The sequence below is a fragment of the Triturus cristatus genome, chromosome 6 (assembly GCF_964204655.1).
Source record: "Triturus cristatus chromosome 6, aTriCri1.1, whole genome shotgun sequence".
NCBI classification, from domain to species: Eukaryota; Metazoa; Chordata; class Amphibia; order Caudata; family Salamandridae; genus Triturus; species Triturus cristatus.
The window spans coordinates 1,845,469,050-1,845,495,195 of NC_140589.1; the positions used below are offsets into that span (position 1 = coordinate 1,845,469,050).

The following is a 26,146-nucleotide window of genomic DNA, read 5'->3' on the forward strand; positions in this document are numbered from 1 at the left end:
TCTATAACATGGTGTTCAGTGTGTTTTAACATTTGCTGATGAGCTAATGTTGAGACGGCTGAGAACGTCCCAGAAGACTTCGAAGAAATATGATATGGTCTAATGGTTTAGACAGCTGAGCCCAGATAATTGGTAAGTCACACATTTATGGGAAAAGTTTAAATGACAAAAAAAAATTGTTGTCAATGGGTGCATTGCTGGGATTCGGAATACTATCAGTATGTAATAGTGAAAATGGCAAACAGTGAACTAGATACACGGTGCAAATGTGATTAGGAAAAAAGCCATAAAATAGAAAAAAGTTACCTGCCTGTAATAGTTGTTTACCGTCATGGATTTATTCAATTATTATGAAAATGAGTGAATACTTGATTTTGCCAAAAAACGTTACTTCTAATTAACATCAATTCTCCATAATGGGTATCTTCATTCTAAAACATGAAGTTTATTTGCCTCTGTGTTTCCTAGATCCTAAACACAAGTAAAGATGGTCAGTATTGATGATTATTAATTAATATCCCACGATTGGAAACACCTGAATTCTTTTTTTTTCACCAAAGTATACAAAACTTAATTTATACAGAGAAACTCTGTAACATGTAGTATGTGACTGGAAGCCAAAATATACCAATAAAAACATGTTCTTAGTCTTTAAAAACAGAGGCTGGGAGTGCACATGTCAGCATTTTGAAAACAAAATACTGAGGGGTATTGAACATGAAATGAACAAGCTTCTTAATGTAACAAATACTAATACAAGATGCAATGGCACAAAATTAGAATAGGAACAAATAAACATCCGAAGTAATTTCAAAAAATGGTGCAGGTGCCAAATAGATAGGCTTTCACTCCTCTCACAAGGGATGCTAGTCACACTAAGGCCTCTGGAGCACATTTGTAAAATATGCTGTTTTGAATTAGAGTCAGGGACTGGGCATGATCGTCTAGTGGCCTCCTTATGGATCTAAATAAAATTTCAATTGAAAGACCTACCTGGCTGGGACCCACATATGTCATTTCAAACTTATTCTTATAGATGCTTCGGCGTAAGCAGCAATCAAACTGCTCAACTCCGCCACACAGGGTGCCCTGGAAAAAAAACAAGATGCATGAGGCAAAAATGCACATCAAGCCATTTTTTTTAATTTCAAGTGCCACACCACATTCAGTAGTTGTTTAGGGGAAATGAGAGCATGAGCAGAAGTTTAGAAGGAGGTAAAAATGATGGAGTACAATTGTGAGCTGTAGTGAGAGTATTCACCACAGCCATTTCCGAAACTGAGAGGTTAAATGAGGCAAAATAAAAAATAAAAATCACCTGTAAGGGGGAGGTTCAGGTGTGCCTCTTGTAAGCCGGGAAAAAGAAAATATAGAAACATGTGCAAGAAGGTCCTACCCAGAGGTCTACTGAAATTGATGAGAAAGGATAGCCGAAAGCATTCTTGCAGCATTAGGTAAGCTTAAGGTCAGCCCTCCCAGTGACTATGTACCATAAATATAACCACTGGGGCGTTTTGGGAGATTAGAGTAGTGCCACCAAGAGGAAGGATCTCTACTAGTAGGACAACAACACAGACCTGCCCCTAGGAGATGCAGAAACAGACGCCTGCCCCTGGGAGATGCAGAAACAGATGCCTGCCCCTGGGAGATGCAGAAACAGATGACTGCCTGCCCCTGGGAGATGCAGAAACAGATTCCTGCCTGCCCCTGGGAGATGCAGAAACAGATTCCTGCCTGCCCCTGGGAGATGCAGAAACAGATTCCTGCCTGCCCCTGGGAGATGCAGAAACAGATGCCTGCCTGCCCCTGGGAGATGCAGAAACAGATGCCTGCCCCTGGGAGATGCAGAAACAGATGCCTGCCCCTGGGAGATGCAGAAACAGATGACTGCCTGCCCCTGGGAGATGCAGCAACAGATGCCTGCCCCTGGGAGATGCAGCAACAGATGCCTGCCCCTGGGAGATGCGGCAACAGATGCCTGCCCCTGGGAGATGCAGCAACAGATGCCTGCCCCTGGGAGATGCAGAAACAGATGCCTGCCCCTGGGAGATGCAGAAACACTTTCAGCTCTTTGCGGAGATACCCTAAGCCTCTTCTCCTTTTTTCCCTGACTTCCACCTTCACCATCCTCCGACTGGGAGAGGGAACCTGGAGGTATCGTGAGCATATTAGGACAGCAACGCACTGAACAATAAATGCTGGTTTGGTTCTCCTTTGGAAATGTAATTTCTAAGGTGTTTTTATACAGGAATGGCTTCCTAATATGATCTAATAAAAATATATAAAAACATCAACTACATCCTCAACATACACAGACAGAACTCACACTGAGAGCAACCAGCACAAACGCCTCTGCTACTGATGAAGAACATTTTATAATTGATTATTGTTTTTTATGTTTGCAAGTAAGGTTGATCAGACATCACCACTTCACTGTATTTTATCTTCAGTATACATCACATATACATTGTTCCAATGGATGGTTGCAGTTCCTATAATATAAGAGGGGAGTTACAGCCAGCAGGTAAGCTGTAGATAGTAGGGAATGTCTCCAAGGGTAGGGTGAGTGTGCAGAGTGAGGAGAGAGTACTCCTGTGGTGGTACTGAGTGCCCTCACACACCCTCGCGGATGTATAGCATCATCATTGGGCAAGGTTGCTTCTCGTGGGGGTGGCGCTGCAGTCCCTCACGGGCCCTTGGTTAGGGGCTCTCTGGTGGAGTTCTTTTAAGGAGTTGCCGCATTTGTGAGTGAGGGTGTGTGGGTAGGTGTGTGCTAGTGAGTGCAGGTTTAAAAATGAAACAAGGACCTTAAGTATTTTAATCAAGAGGTCCCTGGTCCAAGCTAAAACATTCTCGGGGATGGAGATGCACGGTAGTGCTGCTTTGAGAGGGGAAACAAGACCAAATAAAAGTCCCACTTCTCTCAACCCGTGGAAGTTGTTAATACACCACACGAGTTGGGAGAAGTGGGACTTTTATTTGGTCTTGTTTCCCCTCTCAAAGCAGCACTACCGTGCATCTCCATCCCCGAGGATGCTATACATCCGCGAGGGTGTGTGAGGGCACTCAGTACCACCACAGGAGTACTCTCTCCTCACTCTGCACACTCACCCTACCCTTGGAGACATTCCCTACTATCTACAGCTTACCTGCTGGCTGTAACTCCCCTCTTATATTATAGGAACTGCAACCATCCATTGGAACAATGTATGACTTTTAGGAGCATTGGTTCAGGACCTCTTTCTAACTGCTCCTAGTCCCTCCTCTCATTGATATTGTACATCAAATATACATACAGATGTTTGCAATTGCACAGACTTGGACCAAATGCTGAAATGTGACAAGAAAGACTGGACAAGGCTTAAATATCACTCCCAACCTGTTATTAAGACAGATAGATTAGATGAGTAGGTCGCACAGGAATACTGGATACTCACCGCGCACAACCGGGACCCATCTCGTTTCCAGGACAAAACTGTTATGGTGTACAGATTTGGAATTTCCTTTGGTTTGGCTTCCTCCCAAGCACTTCTACGTGGACTCCAGTTCAGCACCCGTAGCCTTTTGCAAATACCGATGACAAAGTGATAAGATAACATGAGAAAGAATGCATATTATTAGATTAGCCAGAATATCCAAGCACATACTACCACTGGAATCCTTCCAATCACACAGGTTACACAGAAGGATATCACTTAATCAATATAGGGAGGCAGAAGCTGAGATTCATTCGGTTTCCGGGTTATAGTCAAGTTATCATAGGAGAATGGATAACTTGTCCTGTGAACCAGGGTCTGGGATGTTATACGTTTTTAAAAACCCTCATTCACGTGAGTAGTACCGTGGTGGTATATCTTGATTTTCCGCTTGTGTACCTACGTGAAAAGCATCATCATAGGGTCTTACAGAACGCTTTCCTCCACCTGGAGGGACAACTGCTGATGTTAGCAATAGTGATCAGAGATCGTGAAAGAGTGAATAAAGTGAATTTAAAATAACTTCCATCGTTCAACAATGTGTTTTATTCTGTTGGGGATGGGGTTAGGATAAAATCATAAGGCGATGCGTGTCAAGAAGTGCTACTATTCTAGAGCAACTGGTATTAAAAAAGGGTGTAGATGGTCAGACCCTGGTACACAGAAGGATAAACAGGTCAGGTGAGCCAAAACTCCTATCACAAAACTGCAAAGGGGTTCATGATTAAATGGATCAGTTTCCACAAGACTCCACAGCTCAGTCCAGAGAGCAGGTTTGTAATGCAGAATCCTGGCTAACATCCTAGTAGAGAATTGTAGCAGGGTATTGCCTCCTCTCTACCACTCCACAACATGACAGTCAGCTGTCTTGCTCACTCACCCACCTAGACTGGCGCAATGGGATGAGGATGGGATTTCATCCCCTATGAGACAGGCGGAAGTCCTATTTGCGCAATGGCAGAAGTCAGAGTTAGAATAAAGATGGTCACTAGGGGAGAGACCTTAGTGGGCCCACAGAAGCGAAGGAGTGTTGATGACAGAAAAAAATAGAAGAGCTCAACGCTTCCATCGGAACAGAACAGACCACTAGGTAGGAAACATGGTCTGCAAAGGTAGTCAAAGTAGTAGAGGGAAAAGAGGCGACCATCCATCTGCTCCCGACCTCAGGGTACCCCAACACTATTGCAAAAGACCTAACTTCCAGGGAAAGCCAGGTACTGAAATACAAGGGAGAGGTCATAGCTTGAGGGCAGTACCGACTAACTGGTGGAAACAGTGACAAGGAAGTAATGTGCAATACACGTATTTACACTGTTATGATCAGTTTATTTTCTATGTTACGCCAACCCCTTCATCCTTACTTTTAGTATAGCCTAAAGCTTCACGTTTCTAGGTCGCTGATACTTTCCTCATAATGCAGCATCATTTGTTGCACTCCTGGCTGCCAAGTACCAGAGATGACGCAAGGGGGGTCTCCAAGTCCATCAAGGAGTCTACTGTATCTTAATACTGATATTTGATGTATTAACTAGTGTAAAAAGATAAAACATTACAATTCCCAATACAACTATGATCTTTTCTTTCGGACCCTCCATACAATACACCAAGGATCTTATATTTAGTTTCAGTATTTTAAGAAGGCTGGTGCACACAGATCTGCAAGCTACTGTGTAGGGGGTTCTCCATGACAGAATTGAGTCTGCCTTCTTGCCTAGAGTTCTGAAAAGAATGCTAGGCTCAGGTAACTGCTCTGTTTGCAGTCGATATGGTGAGCATGCTCCGCCACAAGTAAGCAGTATTTCAAACGAATTAGAAGGAAAATAATTTCTTTCCTTGGAAGGCCGTAAAGTCAAATAGTCCAGGATCCTAAGGATTGAACGAGAAGTATGAAAGGAGGATCTAATTATGAATGGTGAATTAAGGGGTGCAAAAGGAGCAATCTCCTTTTTAATGCCAATAAAATATTATTATTGTATTGTCAACCCACCACTGCCTTTTTAAAAGTAATTACAGTCAATTCAACCTTTATTAAAACATATATACAATATTTATTGTACAAAACTGTGCTTATTAGGTAATTTATGGTTGTTGATTTTTCAATCCACATAATCTACTTGAGCCAATTTCTTCTAAAAAATGTTTGAAAACTTCTTGAAAAGATACCAGATATTCATAGTTTTGCATTAAGTAAACACCACCTGTACGTGTCAAATGAAAAACATCACACTCACTTGTGCAGATACCTCTCTAAACAAGATCAACACCAACCCAAGTTTACAAAATAACTCAAGTTGATTTATCAGAACGGCCAGATTTGAACTGCCTCAAGGCCGAATCAGACTGTTCAACAAATAAGTTGAATGCTCTCCTGCACAGGCTCTGCAATCCCAGACTAACGCAGCCATGCATGCTTGAGCTGAGCAACTGATTGAGCCATAGCTCTTTCCACAGAATCTGTGGTGACCACACAAGAACAAAAGTTACTTACCTGTAAACTGTGGTTCTCCAGTATTGGTGTATTTCATAGATTCACATGCTTGAAAATTCCCCGTCGTCGAAGTGGGAGTCCCACGGTACATAACATAGCAATGTAGTAATAACATAAGCCTTTTAGGCCTAAAAGAAAGTAAAACCATAGAGTTTTCATGGATAGACAACTTGTCACCTCTATAACATATTACTGTCGTTATGTTTTAGTCCAAATCCAGCCAATCAGGTGTCCGCACCCTCTAGGACCCCCTCCCCAGAGGCTCTCAGATTTTCGTAGCACAAGAATGACATAATAGTCAAATACATAATTAGAGCCTCTGAGGGGCGGTGGGTGGGTCGCATGTGAATCTATGTAAGACACCAATACTGGAGAACCACAGTTTACAGGTAAGTAACTTTTGTTCTTCTCCAGTATTGGGGTGTCTTTCATAGATTCACATGCTTGAATAAGAGTAGTGAGCAGTGATATCAGAATAATACAAGGTACATAAGAATCAAAGCAATAGCATATACAGTGCAAAAGACTATATGCATATAAATATCTACATATATCTACATACATATATATATATATATATATATATATATATATATCTATACATAAATAAATAAATAAAAGTACCTTGTATACAGGAGGAGGGAAGCATCAGAGGCTCACCTTATTTAAAAAGATTACGAAGGACTGCTTGTCCCACGGCTGTGTCCGTGTTGTCTGCAGCATCCAGACAGTAGTGTCTCGTAAAGGTTTGTCTGCTGGACCATCTTGCCGCTCTACAGATGGATTGAAGAGGTACTCCAGCAAATAGCGCCGTAGAAGAAGAAACCTTCCTGGTGGAATGCGCTTTAACGTTTGAAGCAAGCGGTTTTCCTGCGTGTTGATGGCAAAAGTAGAAGATATCCAGCGTGCTAAAGATTGTTTGGTGACTGGATGACCTTGTCGCATCCGTCCGTAGGCTACAAAGAGTTGGTCACTCTTACGAATAGTAGCTGTTTTCTGAAGATAAAATTTGAGACATCTTTTGACATCCAAAGAATGAAGAGTTTTTTCCACAGTAGTTTGAGGATTTGGAAAAATTATTTTTAAAACAACCGGCTCACTAAGGTGGAAATCAGATGGCACCTTAAGGATAAAGGCCGGATTGGTGCGAAGCAGTACAGAGTCTTTAGTAAATTGAAGAAAAGGTGGTTTAATGGTAAATGCTTGCAAGTCACTGACCCGGCGGGAGGATGTAAGAGCCAGGAGGAGAGAAGTCTTCCAAGTGACATATTTGAGACTGACCTTGTGGATTGGCTCAAATGGCGATTTTATGAGCTGCGCCAATACAATGTTTAGATGCCAAGGTGGAGGAGGCCGACGTATCGGAGGAAACATCCGAAAAAGTCCTTTGAAAAATTGCTGAATTACTCTTGACGAGTAAAGTGAGTTAGAGCCATCTTGTCGGAATCGTGAGATTGCCGCTAGGAAAACTTTAAGGGTAGAGGATGAGAGGCCTGATTTCGCTAGGTGCAAAAAGAAAGGCAAAAGTTGTTCTGGCTTGGAATGTATAGGATGTATTTTTGCATCATTGCACCATAAACAAAATCTTTTCCATTTGAGTTTATATGTTTTTACTGTTGAAGGTGCTCTAGCTTTTGCCAAGACTTCTCTGCAATCTAAAGTGATGTCTAAATTCACAAATTCAAAGTGCTCAGGTTCCAAGCCGCAAAGTGTAGAGATGCAGGATCGGGATGACAAATTTGACCGTGTTCCATGGTCAAAAGATTTGGAAGAGGACGAAGCATGATCGGTTCGCACTGAGACAGGAGCTGCAGTTCCGTGAACCAGATCTGTCGAGGCCATCGGGGGGCTATAAGGATAATGTGACAGGGTTCTTTCCTCATTTTCCGTAGAACCTTGGGGGCTAGGGGTATTGGTGGAAAAACGTAAGCATATATTTTGGACCAGTTCATCAAAAAGGCATTCCCGCATGACTTTGGTTGGGGAAGCCAACTTGCGTGGAACTGGCATTTTCGGTTCAGATATGTTGCGAAAAGATCCAGATTTGGGGGACCCCATAGCTGAAAGATGTGATGCAGAATGGGTTGGTGTAATTCCCATTCGTGATTGGTCGTGGACGATCTGCTTAGGGAATCTGCAAGCTTGTTCGACGCTCCCGGAACATGGACTGCTGTGAGAACGATGCGATGTTGAATCGCCCAATCCCAAATTTTTTGAGCCTGAAGGGACAACAAAACGGACCTCGTGCCTCCTTGTTTGTTGATGTAGTGCATGCACGTTGTGTTGTCCGTACGGATCAACACCGTGCTTCCGTGAATGATGGTTCGGAAAGCTTTCAGAGCCAGAAAAATGGCCAGTTATTCTAAAAGGTTGATGTGTTTTGTCTTTTGTTGGACAGACCACTTGCCTTTCACAGTTAAGCCTTGTAAGTGGGCGCCCCAACCCTCGAGAGATGTGTGAGAAGTTTGCCTGATATATGATGTCACTAATTCTAGTGTACACCTTGTATCAGTCCAAACAACCCTTATGATGATTGGTTGTAAAGTCACCCTTATAGACCAGCTATCCTAATGGTAGCATGGACAAGAGCAGTCTTAGGCTAAATTCTGAATGGCATGTGAAGCCAGCTGTTATACCATATGTAATCCCTTGAATACCAAATGAAAGGACACCACAACAGATGTATATAAAAATAGAATGTATTTATTCTAGTCCAACCCTCAGCACTCTTTATGAGATTCGAGGTAAGTACAACACAGTCTTAATTAAGCATACATTAAGTCACACAGGTAAGTAATACAGTTAGGCCCTAGGGGCCACGCAAACCATATACTAAGTAAGTGGTATAAGAAACACTGTCATAAACACAGATAGGCCTAGGCCTAGGGAATCGCTGGAGCTACACTACACTACCAAAGGTTAGGAAGTGGGAGGCCCACGGGATTCAGGTGCAGAGTGGAAACACGATAGAAATGGAAGTTGTTAGAAATTAACAGTTTTAGGACACTTCTGGTATAGCTAGGATGTCGAGACTCGGAAACTAGACCCTTGGATAGTCAATACCCTTGTGAGCACCGAAGTACTCAAGTTACCTAGCCCACGGGCAGCGGGTGCATAGGTGTGAACTTGCGTCGGGTTTCGTCGTTGACTCCTATGGATGCCTGAAGGAAAGTTGCTGACAGGCAGTCAGTGAAGAGTGTCCGGTGGATCCCAGGATGGGATCAAGAAGGAAGGAACCTGCAAGCAGAAGGGACAGAGTCTAGGTCACCAGCCCGGAGCCAGGAAGGAACCAGGAAGGAACCAGGCGATGTTGTGAAGATGCAGGTGAAGAGGTGAAGCTTGTCGCAGCAGCCACGGGTACCAGGAGGTGTCGAGGACGACCAGGACCAGGAGGTGAGCTGTCCCACGAAGGCTCTTGCTGTCGGCGGCGTCGATGTCGATCTAGGACCCAACAAGCCTTGGCAAGCGGAACCCACGCAGGATGGAGGACTTGCTTCTGGTGCAGACCAGGAGGGTCTGGGGTGCTTCTCTTTCACAGAGAAGCGGGTGCCAGTCTGGAGGAGGCGGACCAGCAAGGTGAAAGCAAAGGTTCGTCGTCGCAGAGGTCACTAGCCAACGGGCCAGCAACCGGACAACGCGTCGAGCAACTCAGGTGCAGAAGGGCCCCACGCAGAACACGTGAAGTGTGGGGAGCTGGTCAGGTACTAGCCACTTTTCCCAAGTCGCCGGTCCCACGTCCCTCGTCGCCTCCACGGGTCTCAGCTTCGCTGTAGATGTGGATCTGAGTCAGAGGTGTCTGGAAGTCTTGGCACTGGTCGGTCTCTGCAGTCGTCCCTCGTAGGATCAGTCGCAAAGCAAGCAGCGGTCGCTGGATGGTGCCTGGTTGCCCAGGGTGGTCACTCCTTGGCCAAAAGGGGGATTTCTTCAGTCTTCTTCCTGAGGTCGAATGTCGAAGGTCCAGAGTTTCTGTACAAGTTGCAGATTCAGGTTAATCTAATTTCTGCAGGGCTCAGCTACCTACTAATATACTGGGCTAGTGGGCTGGGCTACCTGCAAGGTCCCTCCTATGGGTGGGACCAGGATGGGGAGAGGTTACACCCCCTTTCCTTTGTCCAGTTTTGCGCCAGAGCTGGGGCTGGAGTGCCCCAGCGCCGGTTTGAACTGGACTATGCATGGGACACCTTGTGTGCCCCATGCAGTGTCTAGTTTCTTTCAACCCTCCCTGCCCCAATACACTAAATCCTGTCTAGGGTGGTGCTCGCACCTCCCAAGGCAGGAAACCTATTGTCCAAGCCTCCCTCGCTGGAAGGACTCCCAGCAGCAGGAGGTCAGACTTGTGTCTGTGGCAGCAGCATCCATTTTGTGATGCTGGGGCTCTGGTTAACTTTAACCGGGTAAGTAGGTTTCAACATGTCTTCTCCCTCTAGAAGGGAGGAATAATATCCTCATGGCCAGAAATGGTATGGGGGTATTATTCCAAAGTGTTAGACACCTTACACGACATGTTTCGATAAAGCCAAACCATAGTTACCATACCCGTTTAAGATTATAAGGTACTTTAAGAGTATATGGTAGGCTATATCATAGAACAGCTATAAGGACATGGTTCCGAAAGCTGCAGACAGGCTCAGCTCAAGCTAGAGCACCATCTCACATGTTACCAAGCACTCTGCCTCCAGGATTGTTAAGGCCTGCCATAGGAGTGGCTGATAGGAACACATGTGTCTAGATATAAGGTAGGTATAGGAATACTACACCTAAGCAAGGAGTGGTTACACGACCTTGCCCCAGCTGAGTGATCAGCCAGTTGTGTCATAATGGAAGGCCAGGCCAGGGGTGGCATAATACATGCTGCAGCCCCTGGTAGGCCTAGGGTACACATATGCCCTGGGTACCTAAGGTACACTGTACAGGGGCCAATAAGGTGACCCTAACCAATTGGGTTATGCACCTAAAGTACATAGTATCAATTTAGAGAGAGAACAGCTGGGCTGTGGGTCTGATTGGCAGGGCCACAGCCACATCTAAGTCGAAAACCAGTGAAGCAAAAGCAAAAAGTGGGGGTGAACATAGAAAGCAGACCCTACTCTCCTACAAGACGCGTCGGTGGGGAGGATGAATTGTGGAGAGTCCGCCAGAAAAGGACGCCCCGAGGAGACATTTCTTTCGTGAGTCCACCATAAAAGAGCTCTTTTTAGGCGATGTGTGACTCTTACTAGGTCGTTGAAAGTTCCTGAGACCTGAGCCCATTGCTTGTCCAATTCTTCCTGGACGGGTCTCATCTTCAGGCGGCAGTGAGGGACTAGAGGAATGCATGAGGACAACATCCAGAGGAAAGATTTCAAATGTCGTACAGAAACAAACTCTTTTAGATGGATAGAAGTCGCTAGCTCGCGAAGACGTTGACGTCGTTCGTGCGGCACAAAAGGTTTCCCCAGACTGGTATCCAGAATGGCTCCCAAGAACAGTCTGTTTTGAGCCGGGAGTAACTGAGATTTTCCTATGTTTAGTGTGAGGCCCAGAGATTGGAAGAGGGATCTGCATAACAGAGTTTGTTTGGACGCTAGTTTGAAAGACTTTGCCTTCAGTAGGCAGTCGTCTAAGTATGGGAAGATTTGTACTCCTTGTAGACGAAGGTAAGCTGCCACCGGTGCCAGGACTTTTGTGAACACTCGGGGAGCAGAACGAAGGCCGAAAGGCAGAACTTTGAATTGAAAATCCTTTCCGGTCACCCTGAATCTGAGGAATTTTCTGTGTCTCGGCAATATGGGGAGATGAAAATAAGCGTCTTGGAGATCTAGAGTTGTCATAAATTCTCCTTGGGATAGAAAGGGGAGTACTTCTTGAAGGGACAACATACGAAAAGTTTGTGTCTTTATATACTTGTTTAAAGCACGTAGATCCAAAATGGGACGCCATTCTCCCGACTTTTTCTGTATGAGGAAGAACCTTGAATAGAACCCCCTGCCCTTCTGTAGCTTTGGCACCACTTCGATCGCGCCCTTTCTCAATAACATTTTTAGCTGATTCAGAAGCTCTTTTAAGTGGGCAGGAGGGGGACGTCTTAGTGGAGTATTGGGAGGAATCTTTACAAATTCCAATGCGTGTCCCCTGCGTACAATATCTAGAACCCATTGATCGGTAGTAATTTGTGACCATTTGGAGTAGAAGTGGGAGATTCGACCTCCAAGTTTTGAAAAAACAGGAGGAACTCGCGACTGTGTGTAGAGTGAGTCATTGTTTCTTGGAGGAATCCTTTCCTCTATAAGAAGATTTTCCTCTGTATTGTCTGTAGGTGGAAGAATGTTGTTGCCTATAAGACTGTTGATTTTGAGAGGAGTAGCGGGCTGTCCTTGTCTGTATTGATTCGAATTTCCTCGAAAGGAAGAAGAGGAACCACGACCTCTTGCGCCTCGAAAAGGTTGCTTTTTGAATTGCAAAGATCCAAGGGCACGAGCCGTGTCAGTGTCCTTCTTAATTGCTTGAAGGGCATCATCTATATGCTGGCCAAAAAGTGATTCACCGTCGTAAGGCATGTCCAGTATCTTTGTTTGTACCTCCTGAGGAAAAGACGTGGCCCGCAACCAGCCCTGACGCCGGAGGACCGCTGCACCAGCCAAAAGACGGAAGCCAGAAGAGGACACATCAATAGCGCAATCTATAATTTCCGAAGAAATTCTTTCTCCTTCTTGGAGAATCTTTAATGCCTCTGGTCTAGATGTTTCAGGAAAAAGGTCAATTAGAGATGAAATGTCCGACCACATTTGGCGATCGTAACGGCCCAGGATCGCTAAAGAATTTGCCGCCCGTACTGTAGCTGCCGCCATAGTGGAAAAAGTTTTCCCTATACCATCCAGCCGTCGACCTTCTCGATCTGGTGGTGCTGACAAAGGAGACGATGGGTTTCTGGATCGACGTTGGGCTGCCTGAGTAATAATGGAATCAGGCTTTGTTTGCGAAGTTAAACAAGCAGGAGAATTTGGAGGGGCTTTGTATTTTTTATCTATCCTAGGAAGAATAGCTGGAATGGAGTTAGGAGTTTGCATCAACTTAAGGCCCTCTTGCCAGATAAAATCAACAATTGAAATACAACGGTCCTGCTTTTGAGGTTGATCCTTAAAATCATATAAGAAACAATCTTCCTCCCTGGTTGTCATAGGGAGGTGAAATCTCTTAGCTGCTCTTACCATGAGCAAATGAAAACCCCCAATATCGACTGGTGGAGAATCCAAAGGAGCTGGATCAGCAGGAGATGGCGTTTGTATTTGATAGTTGTCCCAATCAGAAAGAAAGGAACCATCATCCAGCTCGCCTTCTTCTTTGTCAGCGTCATCATCCTGTTCCTCGACAATATCTTGTATGATTTGAGGAACCACAAGATGTTGATCTCTTGTCCCTGATGGAGGTGTGACTTCTGTTTCCTTATTTAAAACAGGTTGTTGAGGTGTCTGCGGCGTTGGAGAAGTATGAACAGACCGTGGAAAACGGCGGTTATAATCATCCAGCATATATTGTAGGTTGGAAATAAGACTTAACGGCAATTGTGCCATAGGAAGTTGTTGAACTGGATGTGTGTCATAAGTTGAGTAATCATCTTCATCATCTGATTCCTGACATTTTATTAGAAGTTCTGAAGGACTGCGAGCAGCCCGAAATCTATCATCTTCCTATTCCTCATTATTAGATGAAAAAAGCACTTCTGGAGGCTGCTTAGGAGTGGTAATTGGCATCAGGGTATCCAGAGACGAATGTCGTTGCTGAAACAGAGAGCTTGAAGCCCCTAGTGGTATCAATTCTTGAGATGGAGTCGTAGCCGTTGTTGGTAATGGTGAAATTCGCCGTTGAGCCGTCAGCGACGAAGCCACCGTCGACGACTAAGCCACCGTCGACGACTAAGCCACCGTCGACGACGAAGCCACCGGCGACGACGAAGCCACCGTCGACGACGAAGCCACCGTCGACGACGAAGCCACAGTCGACGACGAAGCCACAGTCGACGACGAAGCCACAGTCGACGACGAAGCCACAGTCGACGACGTCTGCTTCTTTCTATGCTTGATTGCCGCCGACGACGAAGTTAAAGGTAGCGTAGACAAAATGGGTCTCACCTTAACTGAAATCAACGTCGACGGTGAAGACGCCGACGATAGGATCATAGCTGGCTTCATAGACAAAGATGTCGACGTCGTCGATGTAGATGTGACGACGGCAGCACTTGTCGACGGAGGAAGTTTGAAGAGCTCGTTGACGAGAGAGGCAGTTTCTGAGGTAAAAACTGCGCAGATGGAGTCTTAGACGCCTGAGAATCAGATCTTGGGGGCGTAAAGGATTCAGATAGACTCCTGGGGGGGGGGGGGGAAATCACCCCTTTTGAAGTAGAAGGTTGAGTAGTGGTCTTATCTCCATGATGTTTCTTCACCACTTTAGGGGTAGGAGAAACCTTTTGAGAGTCCCTTGATCTCTTCAAAGAGGGAGCAGTTTGGATTGAAGACACACTCACCACATCTGAAAGAGGATTCTCTGAAGTCTTCAACTTCTGTAGCCACAGAAGGAGACGCCCTTCTCTATCCTTTAAAGTTTTTTGTGAGAAGGTTCTACAAATTTTACAGTCTTTTACCTGATGTTCAGGATATAAGCAATAAATACATTTCTTGTGAGGATCTTCAGAATGAAGCCTCAGTTTACCACAACTTCCACAAGGTCTGAAGAGGGATTTCTTGGATGTAGACATCATAGATGTAATCTTCTGAGGAGATATGAGAAGAAAAACTGAGCAAGCTCAGGGAGACTCCCTTCACACGACGTGCGGTAGAAAATCTGAGAGCCTCAGCCTCTGGGGAGGGGGTCCTAGAGGGTGCGGACACCTGATTGGCTGGATTTGGACTAAAACATAACGACAGTAATATGTTATAGAGGTGACAAGTTGTCTATCCATGAAAACTCTATGGTTTTACTTTCTTTTAGGCCGAATAGGCTTATGTTATTACTACATTGCTATGTTATGTACCGTGGGACTCCCACTTCGACGATGGGGAATATTCAAGCATGTGAATCTATGAAAGACACCCCAATACAGGAGAATATTTGATAGTCAATCTCGCTGCCTCCCGGCCATCTTGCACTATCTGCAACTCATTCCTGGCTTCCTCTGATAAAGAAGGCAACCTCTGGCCACAGAATCCCATAATGCATGCGAAAACCTACCTCTAACACGCGAAGTGTTAATAGATCTCAAAGATAAGCTTACAGAGGAAAATAATTCCCGGTTGTAACTTAGCTGAGACTGGCATTCCCCACGTTGTTTTTTCTGACAACTCCTTAAATCGCTTACTCTTCCCTATGAGCCCCCCTCAATTCTTGCTCTGACTTTGCTCAACACAGACCCGTATGATAACTAAACCGTAAATTGCCTACACACCAGTAATGCCGATTCTCGGCCTCTCCCGCACAGGCAAGTTGGCTGCGCACACCCCTGCAATGTACATGGTCCGACCTAAGACTGCAAACACCTGGGGATTTATTCAGTAAAGCTGAATGAATTGATTTCCAACTTTACCTTCTAACTATAACATCACATCGGGACAATTCATCACGTTGAAGCCACATCAACTGCATGCTGCTCCACCTATTTCATAGCCAGCCCACTGAACCCCTAACGCAGGAGGTGGTACAATTATAGTATACCATGGGAGATGGCAGTAAATTAATTAGCTAAATATACAAAGCCTATGTCCAACACTGAAGTCTATCTCAAGCCTCTTTACACATTCTCTTAGGAGACAGATCCTGCACTACCATTACATGATTCTGAGCGTGAGACTATTCTGGAATAACCACACAAACCATCCTGCAATGCATGGTTTAAATATATCCAATCTAATATAATAAATTGTGTCTATTAGTAAAATCTATATTGGTACAGACTCTGGATGTCCCTGATGGTGGTCTCAGGATGTTGATTTCCTTGACACGTTGTAGTCCTGCAGTTCTCTTTCAACATATTAATCACACATGTAGGAAACTCTTTATTCAGGTTACTGGACAGGAGCCAAGTAACGTCTTGGAGACCACTACTCTTGGCCTCTTCCCTCGTAAAAAATCAGAGAAAGCGGCTAGCAAATTTTTGTACCTTGTGCTGCTCTTATCCATACATAATATAACGATTAATTTGAAAAGTCTTCCAAGCCCTTACTTGAGGCATAAAATTAAATTACGCTCCAGTGGCTTAAGTTGGAGAGTGTGCATTTACACAAAGAGGAAAGGTAATGTCTATGAAAAGAAGAGGTTACTTACTTGTATTCCTGTTTCTGTATCGTACCAGTCTTCACTGACGTTAAACACTTAATAATTCTTTGCTGCCTACTGAACACAGGAGACACCGGAGCACTTCAATTTAATTTAAGATTCCATGTAGTGTCATTGTGCATCAGGTGTCTTGATGAAAAAAAAACCTCTAATGGGCTAAACAAAGGCTCACAGTTTCTTTTTCTGGGATAACACGATGACTCTGAAAAGCACGTTGAAACTCCATTACAGCATTATTGCTCAGAAAGGTGAAAATGTATGAGTAAATAGAAAAAGAAAATGCAGCCTGATAGGCTTATATTATGAAAGAGTTGAAAAGAGTACAGACCCTTTAAAGATCCATGAGGCTTCTCTATCCACGGTATACTCTACTGGCAGTTTGCCTGAGAGAGTACAGTTCCTTTTTTTGAAAAACATGCAAAGATGCCAACAGATGGCATTCACTAATAAATGTCCAACTTAGGAACCAGAAAGGCAGGTGGGTTGTTTATGACTTCAATGAAGATTTGTACGATGCAGAACCAGGACTACAAGTAAGGAAACTTTTCTTCTCCATTTTAGAATCTTCATAAACACTGAAAAAAATATCAAGCTTAAACAAGCCTCAATAAATGGCTGTTGGAATGTTCTTATCTGAAAGGACCGGTCACTATCTTTTGGGGCATTTTTGCATTTGCTTGGGCATCAGAGTCTAAATAATAGTCTTTAGTGAATGGACTTGCAAGTAGGTGCCTTACATATGGCAGCTAAATGCACAGTCTAGGCAGCGCTGTACGCCTGCTCTTCCTCCGATTGAGTATGCTCTGCACTTGCCTGGCAATGGTTTATTTGCGAATTGATAACATAGCACAAAGCAAAATACTATTCATCTAGCTAAAGACTGCTCAGTAGTGCAAAACCTTGTCTTGATGAATAAACAGTTAAATATATCCAATCTAACATATTAAAAGATTAGATTTAAGCGTCGGTTCAAAATGTGAACTAATTTAGAGAACCTGGTATTTAACTCCCAGGGTGGAGAGGGTATACTTTTCTCGGTCTTTCCACATAATTTTTTTACAACTGGTATCTTGAAGAAAGATTCTTGGGTTGGAGATTTTCTGTCTGCAATGATGACTGCTAGAGGTACTTTCATTGATGTAAACTGCAAGTTAGATAGAGCGAAGTGTAGTAGATATGGAAGAATTGTGTCTTCTTGACAAGTAATTGGAATGTGTCTTTTTTGTTGGCACCAAATACAGAATCTTTTCCATTTAAAAGAAAACCATTCTCTTGTAGATGGGCGCTTAGCTTCTCCTAAGATTTTCATACAAGCCAGAATTAAATTTAGATGGGCATACTTTATCTCAGGAGACCTGTAGCCAAATTCAATGATAGAAGAGAAAAGTGTTGAATTTGACCATGTAGCCTTGTCAATAGATCCGGTCTGTAAGGCAACCTATTACATGGTCTTTTACGCATCTGTTATAAATCTGGGTGCCACCACTGTCTGGGTCGATCTGGAGCTGCTAAAATCCTCTTTGTTTCAGATCAGCAAAGTTTTAGGATCGCTGTTGATATTAATGGACAAGGAGGAAAAACATACAATAATGGCCTCCACCATTCTATCATAAGGGTATTCCCCTAGCAAACCCTTATCTGGGAACCTGGATGCAAAGAACCTGCACTTTTTGTTTTCCCCTGTTAAGAAGAGATCGAAACAAGGAGTTCCCCATTCTCAGAAAACCTGTTTTAGAACCTTGTTGTGTAAAATCTATTTGTAGGACTCTTCGAAATATCAGCTAAGAAAAACTCCCTCTACGTTTATGCTTCCTGAAAGTTGAGTTGCGGACAAATTAAGATTGTTGGATAGAGGCAAATGCCGGATATAATGAGCTTGTAATGTCTGAGGTCTCGATTTGTAGCCTCTTAGTCAATTCATGTAATGTACAGTAGTAGTGTTGTTTGTCTGAATCTGAATCTTAATTTGTTGTTTGTGATGATAAAAGTACACTCTTCTATGTGCCACGATACTACTATCCAGCTGGAGTGGGTAACAGAAGAGGGGGTATTAGTTTGCCACTGCCTTGTACCCGATGAAAGTCGTCCTCTATAGGACGGGAATTTTGTCTCAGTTGTTCTTTGCATAGTTGACCGAAGTTGATAACAGTATATTTTTTCTGTGGATACTGTTGATGTTGTTGTTGTTATTATTGGTTATACTGCCAATGAGGGGTTTGAACTCTCTGTTAGTAGAATCTGCAATCCCTCGATCAAGATCTATGCCTCATTTTTCCTCTCCCGCTTTTCGGTCTTAGTGTGTTGACCAAACAGTTATGCTGCTTAAAATAGAAGATTCATAATTTCCAAATAAACCCTATGGCTTAAGCGTAGTAAGAAATAGTCATAAAGATCTCCTTATTAAAATTCCATGGCAAAATTCAGTTGCTGCTAACTCTGCGGAGTCTATTACTGAACTGGTATCGGATTTGCTGCTAGAGAGTTTTCTTGTAATTTATTTGCATAACAGTGCTTTGAAAGATCTTCGACGAAAAATAGCAGTCCTGTACCTACCGCTCTTTGATAGCGACCCAGATTGGCAGTGGCACTAGCATTATTTCAGATTTTAAATGCAGCCGTTCCACATAGTGTCCTACCAACAGCATCTATCCACTTGCTTTCACACTCTGGAGGAGCTGTTGTCTCTGGTGGTGATGCATGTCTTTTCTTGACTGATATCATTATGACAGTGTCTGGTTTAGACTCTGATCTTAGAAAAACCGCCTCTTGTTGTGGAGGTTTGTTCTTCTTAAGTATCCTTGGAGTTGCAACTTTAACTGTACAAGGTGTCAAGAACTTCTCTTTATATAGATCAAGTAATCCTGGATCCAATGGTAATAGAGGTTTGGAGAAGCTCTATTTAGGAGAATTTCCAAAATAAATAAAACTGTCGGTTGCAGAGCATCTAGAGGAATATTTGGTTTAGTGGCTCTTCTGACCAAGACTTATTGGAGGGTTATAATGTCCCCCACCAGAGATGCTCTAGTTGGAGAAGTTGCAAGTGAAGCTGGAGTATTCGAAGCAGTATCAACTGATGTAGACGAAGTTAGAGATTCTGTTGCCAATCTGTGTTCCCTTTCTATTGATTAACATGGAAACTGAGTAGGAGATGGTTATCTCTTTTTTTTACTAGAGACATAGACACCCGCCTTGATGCCAACCTCAGCAGGAGGTATAGTGGCTGCAATGATTCCTGCAGTGGATCCCAAAATGCAACTAGTGCAATGACTTTAATGGCAATGAATGAGGATGTGGTGTAATGACAGGTTTAAAAGTAGACCGATATAGTCTCTACTTCTTTTTTTAGGTTTCACCGTAACTGAAGTCAGAGAGAATATCTTGGAGTAGGACCACTCTTCCGAGGAGAAAACAATTATGGAGAATGTAGGGAAAAGCGATGAATGCAGTGAAACACCAGAAGAAGTTGAACCTGACAGGTTTGGAATAACTTTATTCTTCAAGGTCAACGGTGAAGGTGATCAAAGTTGATATCTTGACAGTCAGCGAGGGATGGGGGGTCTTCAATGACAATGGTTTTAATATCAATAGGTCTTGAAGCTACTTTGAGAGACATCTGTGGCTAGATGTCGAAATTACACCATTTCTTCTACTGAGATCTCACCTCCTTTACATGGTGTTGTGAATGTAACCTCGAACCCTCTTTGAAAGGCAAACAAGTCAGAGCCACTGCCTTTGATATCAAACCTAATACCTGTGACGTCGATACAGAAGGACATCAATGGTGAGGATGTTTTCTTTTTGTCTTTAGATCCCCTCTGTTGGAGTCTATGTCAGCAGGTGGCTTTCCAGATGCGGCAGGAGAAGCAGATAGCTCTAGTCTTTTTTTTTACGTTGCATTGTGCATTCCCTGTCCTTAAACGTATGTTTAGACATTGTACTGCAGATGTCACAGTCCTTTACTTTCCTCACAGTGGTCACTTGGAAGGCACATCACACAAACCTTGTGAAGATCAGATACAGCCTTTTTTCTGCCACATGAAGGGAACTTTGAAATGAGATGGCATTTTGAAGAAAATTTCTCTCAGACAAATGGACATTTCAATGTCACTCGACAGAATAGGTGTAAAAACGTTGAAAGAAAGATGACAAAACTGTAAAATATCAATTTGTAAGGAAAGAAAATTGAAATTTAACATCTCCCTGTGCTCCTAAGGTCCTGCTCACATGAGCCGAAATCTTTGGGGCAGCTGTATTTCCTGCCCCAAAGAACACCTTTATGCTTTAATTCTTTTAATGTTTAGGGCCTTTGTCTTTGCTATGTTAGTAAGAGATTGCGCAAAAGGTAAACTTTGAAAGCTACAGTCTGTGCACTCTAAAGGAAAATTCAAACAAAAAATGGTGCTGCTGCTATATATCCATTTTCATGTTCTGTGAGGCAGTTGGTCAAATAGACAGCTATAACAATGTCAACAGAACTGCTCTATGACATTCTGTGATCAAATAAACAGGCCTCCTCAAATGAGGGAACATTGCAAACACAAAGGTCGGAGACCATGGAGCAGTCATAAGGAAGTTGTGGGTTAACACTTTGACAGAGATCACCGAACAGCAACTATGAGGAATTCTGGCAGCACATTTAAAAACCACCCAAAACACTGCTACAGTGCAGATGTTGAACAATGAAATAGATTATTAATTGACAATGAGAAATTAAATGCTAGAGTCAGCCTTCAGTACCTGTCATAGCTGCCAACAACAACTGCCTGGCCACTCGGACTCGTAGCTGCTGCAGTGAACTCCTTCTCTGTAGGGTCCCGGCTGTAATCAAAGGTCTGGATCACATGACCCTCCTTCCCATAGGCCACAATCTTCTTATCACAGCCACCAGCTACAATGCTGTTGGAGGCCCATGCCAGGGCATATGGAGGGCATGGGTGGGTCACGAGCTTACCCTATGACAACAAGGAATAAGTAGCTTTTAAAACCACAATCAGCATTAACCCATATCTATAACCTATATGGCAAGATGCCCATCACCTGCCTCCATTAGTGCATACCAGTCTTGTACTTGCTCTTGCCTTTGGTGGGTCACTTACATTTCCTACAAGAAAGTGATCATCAACAGATTTGTACTTCCGCAAAGAAAAGAAGGCAATAGTTTCAATTGTGTTGGTCACCTTTAATCACTTGAGAATTAAAGTTATAGTGAACAGACAGAAATGCTTATATTAATCATATTCACCCCTCGTACAGTGTTAGCCAAATATATTTATTTGCTAGCATGCTTATACGCTACCCTACGCTAGGTGCCAGAAAAAAAAGGAGCTAGAAAAATCCATAAATAGATGAAAAAGTTACTTATCTTCGGTAACAATTTTTTTTGGTGGATTCTTAATCTACCTGTTTTTAATATTTTAGCTGCAGACTTGATTCAGAAGGTTTTGTAATAGCTCTTTGACACTGGCAGATGCAGGTGACCCAGTTCCAACGTCACACGTGGAGTCATGGGCTTCATATAGCATTGAGGCCAGCATCAGAACAGTAATTCTACTCTGCTTTTACAGCGACTTTGGAAACATTTAAAGAGAAATTAACTTGCCTAACTAATTTGACTAATAATAAAAGAACATATGTTTAAGTAGTAATTGTTTTATCTTCAGTAGAGGGGATGGTATATACAATCATACATATGTACGAATTTACTACAGGGAAAGGTAGGGAGTGGCAGTAAAGAATCTGTAGGTAGACTACCCACCACAAATATATAACTATTTTAATACATATAGTAGACATCAGTCATTACGAGATGTCTAACTATTTAAAGGCTGCATAAAACCCTGTCATGTTTGGAATCAAACATGTTGGTATTATACCCCAACACCGATTCCAGTGTTGGAAGTATGATCCTATGTACTGGGGGACTCCCTTGGGGTACCCTGTACTCCTGATTACAGCTTTTCAGGGTCTGACAGCAAGCTAGTGCTGCTGCCGACCACAGGCACTAATCTGCCTTCCTGCTGTTGAGCCAAGCTTGAGCAGAGGAAGGTAGAACAATAGGTTTCCTGTCACAGGGAGGTGTGACCACCTCCCAGACAGGACTTAGCGTATTGGGCTGGGGTGGGGGCGCTTGTCAGCGCCACCAGACTACTTTGAAGGGCACATTTGGTGCCTTCTTTGCATACTCCAGTTGGAACCAGTTCAGGGAGCCCTTGTCTCCCGTCTGGCGCAAAACTGGACAAAGGACATGGGAGTATACTCCCCTCTGACCAGCCCCTCCTCTGTGAGGGACCCCTGAGTCATCCTAACCCCTTTCCTAGGGTATACAAGGGTTTACCTGTGAGTGGGTGTTGTGATGTGATGCACTCCGCATTCCAGGTTGGAGAACCTTGGAATGTGGAATGAATGAATGAATGAATGAATGAATGAATGAATGAATGAATACAGACTTGTATAGCGCATGGCTACCCGAAGGCATCCCAGCACTTTCTGTGACATCCAATCACTCGCCACTGCTCACAGGAAGAGAAAGGTCTTCAGCTGCCTGCTGAATCCGAGATAATCATGCTCAAGACAAATATGGTCTGGAAGCTGGTTCCAGAACTTGGCAGCATTATATGGAAACCAACGACCTCCAGTCCGTGACCGCTTAATAAGGGGAACTACAAGAAGTTGTTTATTATTAGATCTAAGAGTTCTATGGGTGCGATATAATTGCACCATGGACTGAATTATAGGAGGGCCATTACCACCAAGAGACTTATGGATAATACACATTGCCTTAAACCTGATTCTCTCCAGAACAGGGAGCCAATGCAGCCGACTAAGTGCTAACTTAGCAGAACTGCGCTTCGGGACATTCATTAAGAGGCGGGCCGCACAGTTCTGAACAGTCTGTAGGATCTTTGTGGTTCCTTGCAGCGCACCCAAGTAAACTGCATTTGCATAGTCCAGCCGTGATAAAACAAGAGCTTGGACCAGCGTACGCCTGGCTTCAAACGGAAGAAGAGGATGAATCTTCCTTATCAATCTAAGAAGACCATAACAATTGGCAGGAACTTTACGTGCTTGTACTGTAAAATTGAGGTGACAATCAAACCATACGCCCAGACTCTTAATCTGCGTCTGCGTCTTGGGAACAGGAGGGGGGCCAAGACAGCTGGGCCACATGAGATCTAAATTAGCGGGGGACGCATTGCCCAGGATCCTAATTTCTGTCTTGGCGCCGTTCAGTTTGAGAAAGGACAACTCCATCCACTCAAAGACCTTCTCAAGACAGGCAGTTAAACTTGGTTTCACTCTATCTTGCTGACTGAGGGACACCACCAACTGGGTGTCGTCAGCATACATGACAGTGTCAATCCCCCAGGGGGCCACCACCTCCACAAGGGGCCTCATGTAGATGTTGAACATAGTGGGACTAAGAGAGGACCCCTGGGGGACTCCACAATGCAAAGGAATCTGATTCGAAAGAGCCTCCTCTTCAAAGACCACAAATGATCTGTCAGCCAGGAAGGACTGTAACCATTTAAGGGCAGTCCCTGCTACTCCTACCTCCCTGAGTCTTTGGATCATGATTTGATGATTAACCATGTCAAAGGCTGCGCTGAGATCTAATAAAATGATCGCAGCGCAGCCTCCATTGTCCAAGATCTTTCTTGACTCTTCGACCACGGCAAGAAGGGCGGTCTCTGTGCCCTGATGACGCCTAAAGCCGGTCTGGGTAGTGTGGAGACAATTATTTTCCTCAAGAAAAGCTGCCAGTATGGAATTGGCATATTTTTCAACAAGTTTACCAATTCCCGGCAGCAAGTAAATAGGGCAGTAATTAGCCCAGTCCTCAGGATCTAAATTGGACTTTTTCAAAAGGGCTTGTTTCCAGAGCAGCGGAAACTGTCCTGTTATAAGGGAGGAATTCATTACATGCAAAATAACTGGAGAAACAGTCTCTAAAACCAGATTGAGAGTGGCTGGCGGAGCAGGGTCAGCCGGAGACCCCGATTTAAGCTCCCGCAGGAGCTTCTGCAGGGCCGAAAGAGTCAGCGGGGCAAATTCCTCCAACATAACCTGATGTATAAGCAATGGAATATTAGTATCCAAAATACTTTGCCGAAACGTAGAATAGATGTTATGAACTTTTGTGGAAAAGAAGTTTGCTATTTCATCGCAACGCTTTTGTGCATCCACAGAATCGGTAAAATGACTGGGAAGGGAGAGCAGGGATTTCATAATTTTAAAAAATTTCTAGGGGAATTGGATGCAGAGGCAATTTTTCCATGATAGTAAGAGGCTTGAGCAATTTTTATTTCATTTTTATAGAGTTTAAGTGATTCTTTATAATTGCTCTTACTAATCTCTGAAAAATCCTTCCTCCATTTCCTTTCAGAACGTTGGCAGGATTGCTTAAGCTGTCTAAGTTCCTGGGAGTACCACGCTTTCTTATTGGGGCCGACTCAATGGCATAATTCTTTCTTAGGGAGTACAGAGTCCAAAGAGGACTCCAGCCAGCTGTTAAAATTGGCATTAGCAATCGTAGGATTTGAGTGAGGTAGAGGGGTAGAATTTGTAAGATTGGTTACCCAACTTTCAACAGAAAGTTTAGACCATATACGGCCGAACTTTTTAGCCGTAACACACGGTTGTATCAGACCTTGAGGAGTCCAAATAAATGATAATAAAAAGTGGTCAGACCACGGTACCACAATGGCCTCAACAAAAATAATGTTTGTAAGATTTGTAAATAGAGGGTCAAGTAGGTAGCCTAATTTATGGGTCGGGCCGGTCACAATTTTCTTAAATTGAAACGCTTCCAAAACTTCGATAAGGTCCGGCGAGGGAGGAGTCAGGATCATTAAAATGCATATTCAAATCACCCAGGATCGAAAAATTGGATGAGAGACTCGCCCCATTGTTGGCTATATCCAGGAGATTGTTACAAAAATTAGCACATGCTCCTGGAGGACGGTATATAAGAACCCCAGAGAAAGTGCAAGTAGGTGAAAATCTTATATCAAAAGAAAGGCTCTCACAATCAGATAAAGGACTCATGGTGGATCTACATCTATAAATATTTTTGTATAGGATGGCAATCCCCCCACCGCGCCCACTGACACGATAGTCTCTGAGAATAACGTAATCAGAAGGAAGGGCCTGAACCACGTCGGCATCAGACTCCTTGCGGGTCCAGGTCTCCATTAAAAAGAGGGCATCTGGGCTCCTCTCTTCTAAAAGTAAATACATTTCACTAGAGTGTTTAGGGAGGGATCGACAGTTAAGAAGTAACATAGATAGAGATTTACCCTTACCATCTTCCGTAGCCAAGGGGGGAGTAGTGTGAAAAAAACTACATTTAAAATCACAAAGAGGAAAGGAAGTGATTCCCTCTTCTAGAGGCAAAGTATGCGCACACTTATTCCTCATCTCACTTTTAAACCTAACGAGCTGCTCCCTATTATAGCAATAGTCATTAAAAACAAAATGGGCTGGGGTTCTAGCCCCTAGCCCCGTCCTGGCGCGGACGGGCGCAGACGGGCTTGCCTTTGGCTGAATGCAGAAGGATTAAGCATGTAACATTCTTTTGATGGCAGTTGCTGCTGGGAAGCTGGAGAGGGTTGAGCTAATAAACCTACATCTTATGATTACCGGCCCTGAATACTTGTATTTACTTCACCACAAATTTGGCAAAGAGGATGGGATCACAACAGATCACAAGCTGTTGGTAAATATTTTAAGTGGTACTGTCATCAGAGATCACACTTCAAGATTGTCAAGGTTGAGCGCCAAGTTGTTACAATATTGCCTGAAAATAGAATACATCCCAGGTGGAAGAAACGTCAGGGCAGACTATTTATCTCGTTCACGTGTAACTGTTGAGTTGAAC

The 26,146-nt window shown here is 43.7% G+C and overlaps 1 protein-coding gene across 2 annotated transcripts in view; it reads right to left on the bottom strand.

Annotated features, from left to right (window-relative positions):
- Window positions 1-26,146, bottom strand: part of IFT172 (intraflagellar transport 172) — a 1,173,227-nt gene that overhangs the window by 892,217 nt on the left and 254,864 nt on the right. For both annotated transcript variants that reach the window (XM_085613308.1, XM_085613307.1), the window contains exons 8-10: window positions 21,007-21,221; window positions 3,438-3,561; window positions 994-1,089 (exon numbers count right to left, since the gene is read on the bottom strand). In XM_085613308.1, coding sequence (XP_085469434.1) covers window positions 994-1,089; window positions 3,438-3,561; window positions 21,007-21,221 — 435 coding nt within the window. The remainder of the gene's footprint in view (window positions 1-993; window positions 1,090-3,437; window positions 3,562-21,006; window positions 21,222-26,146) is intronic.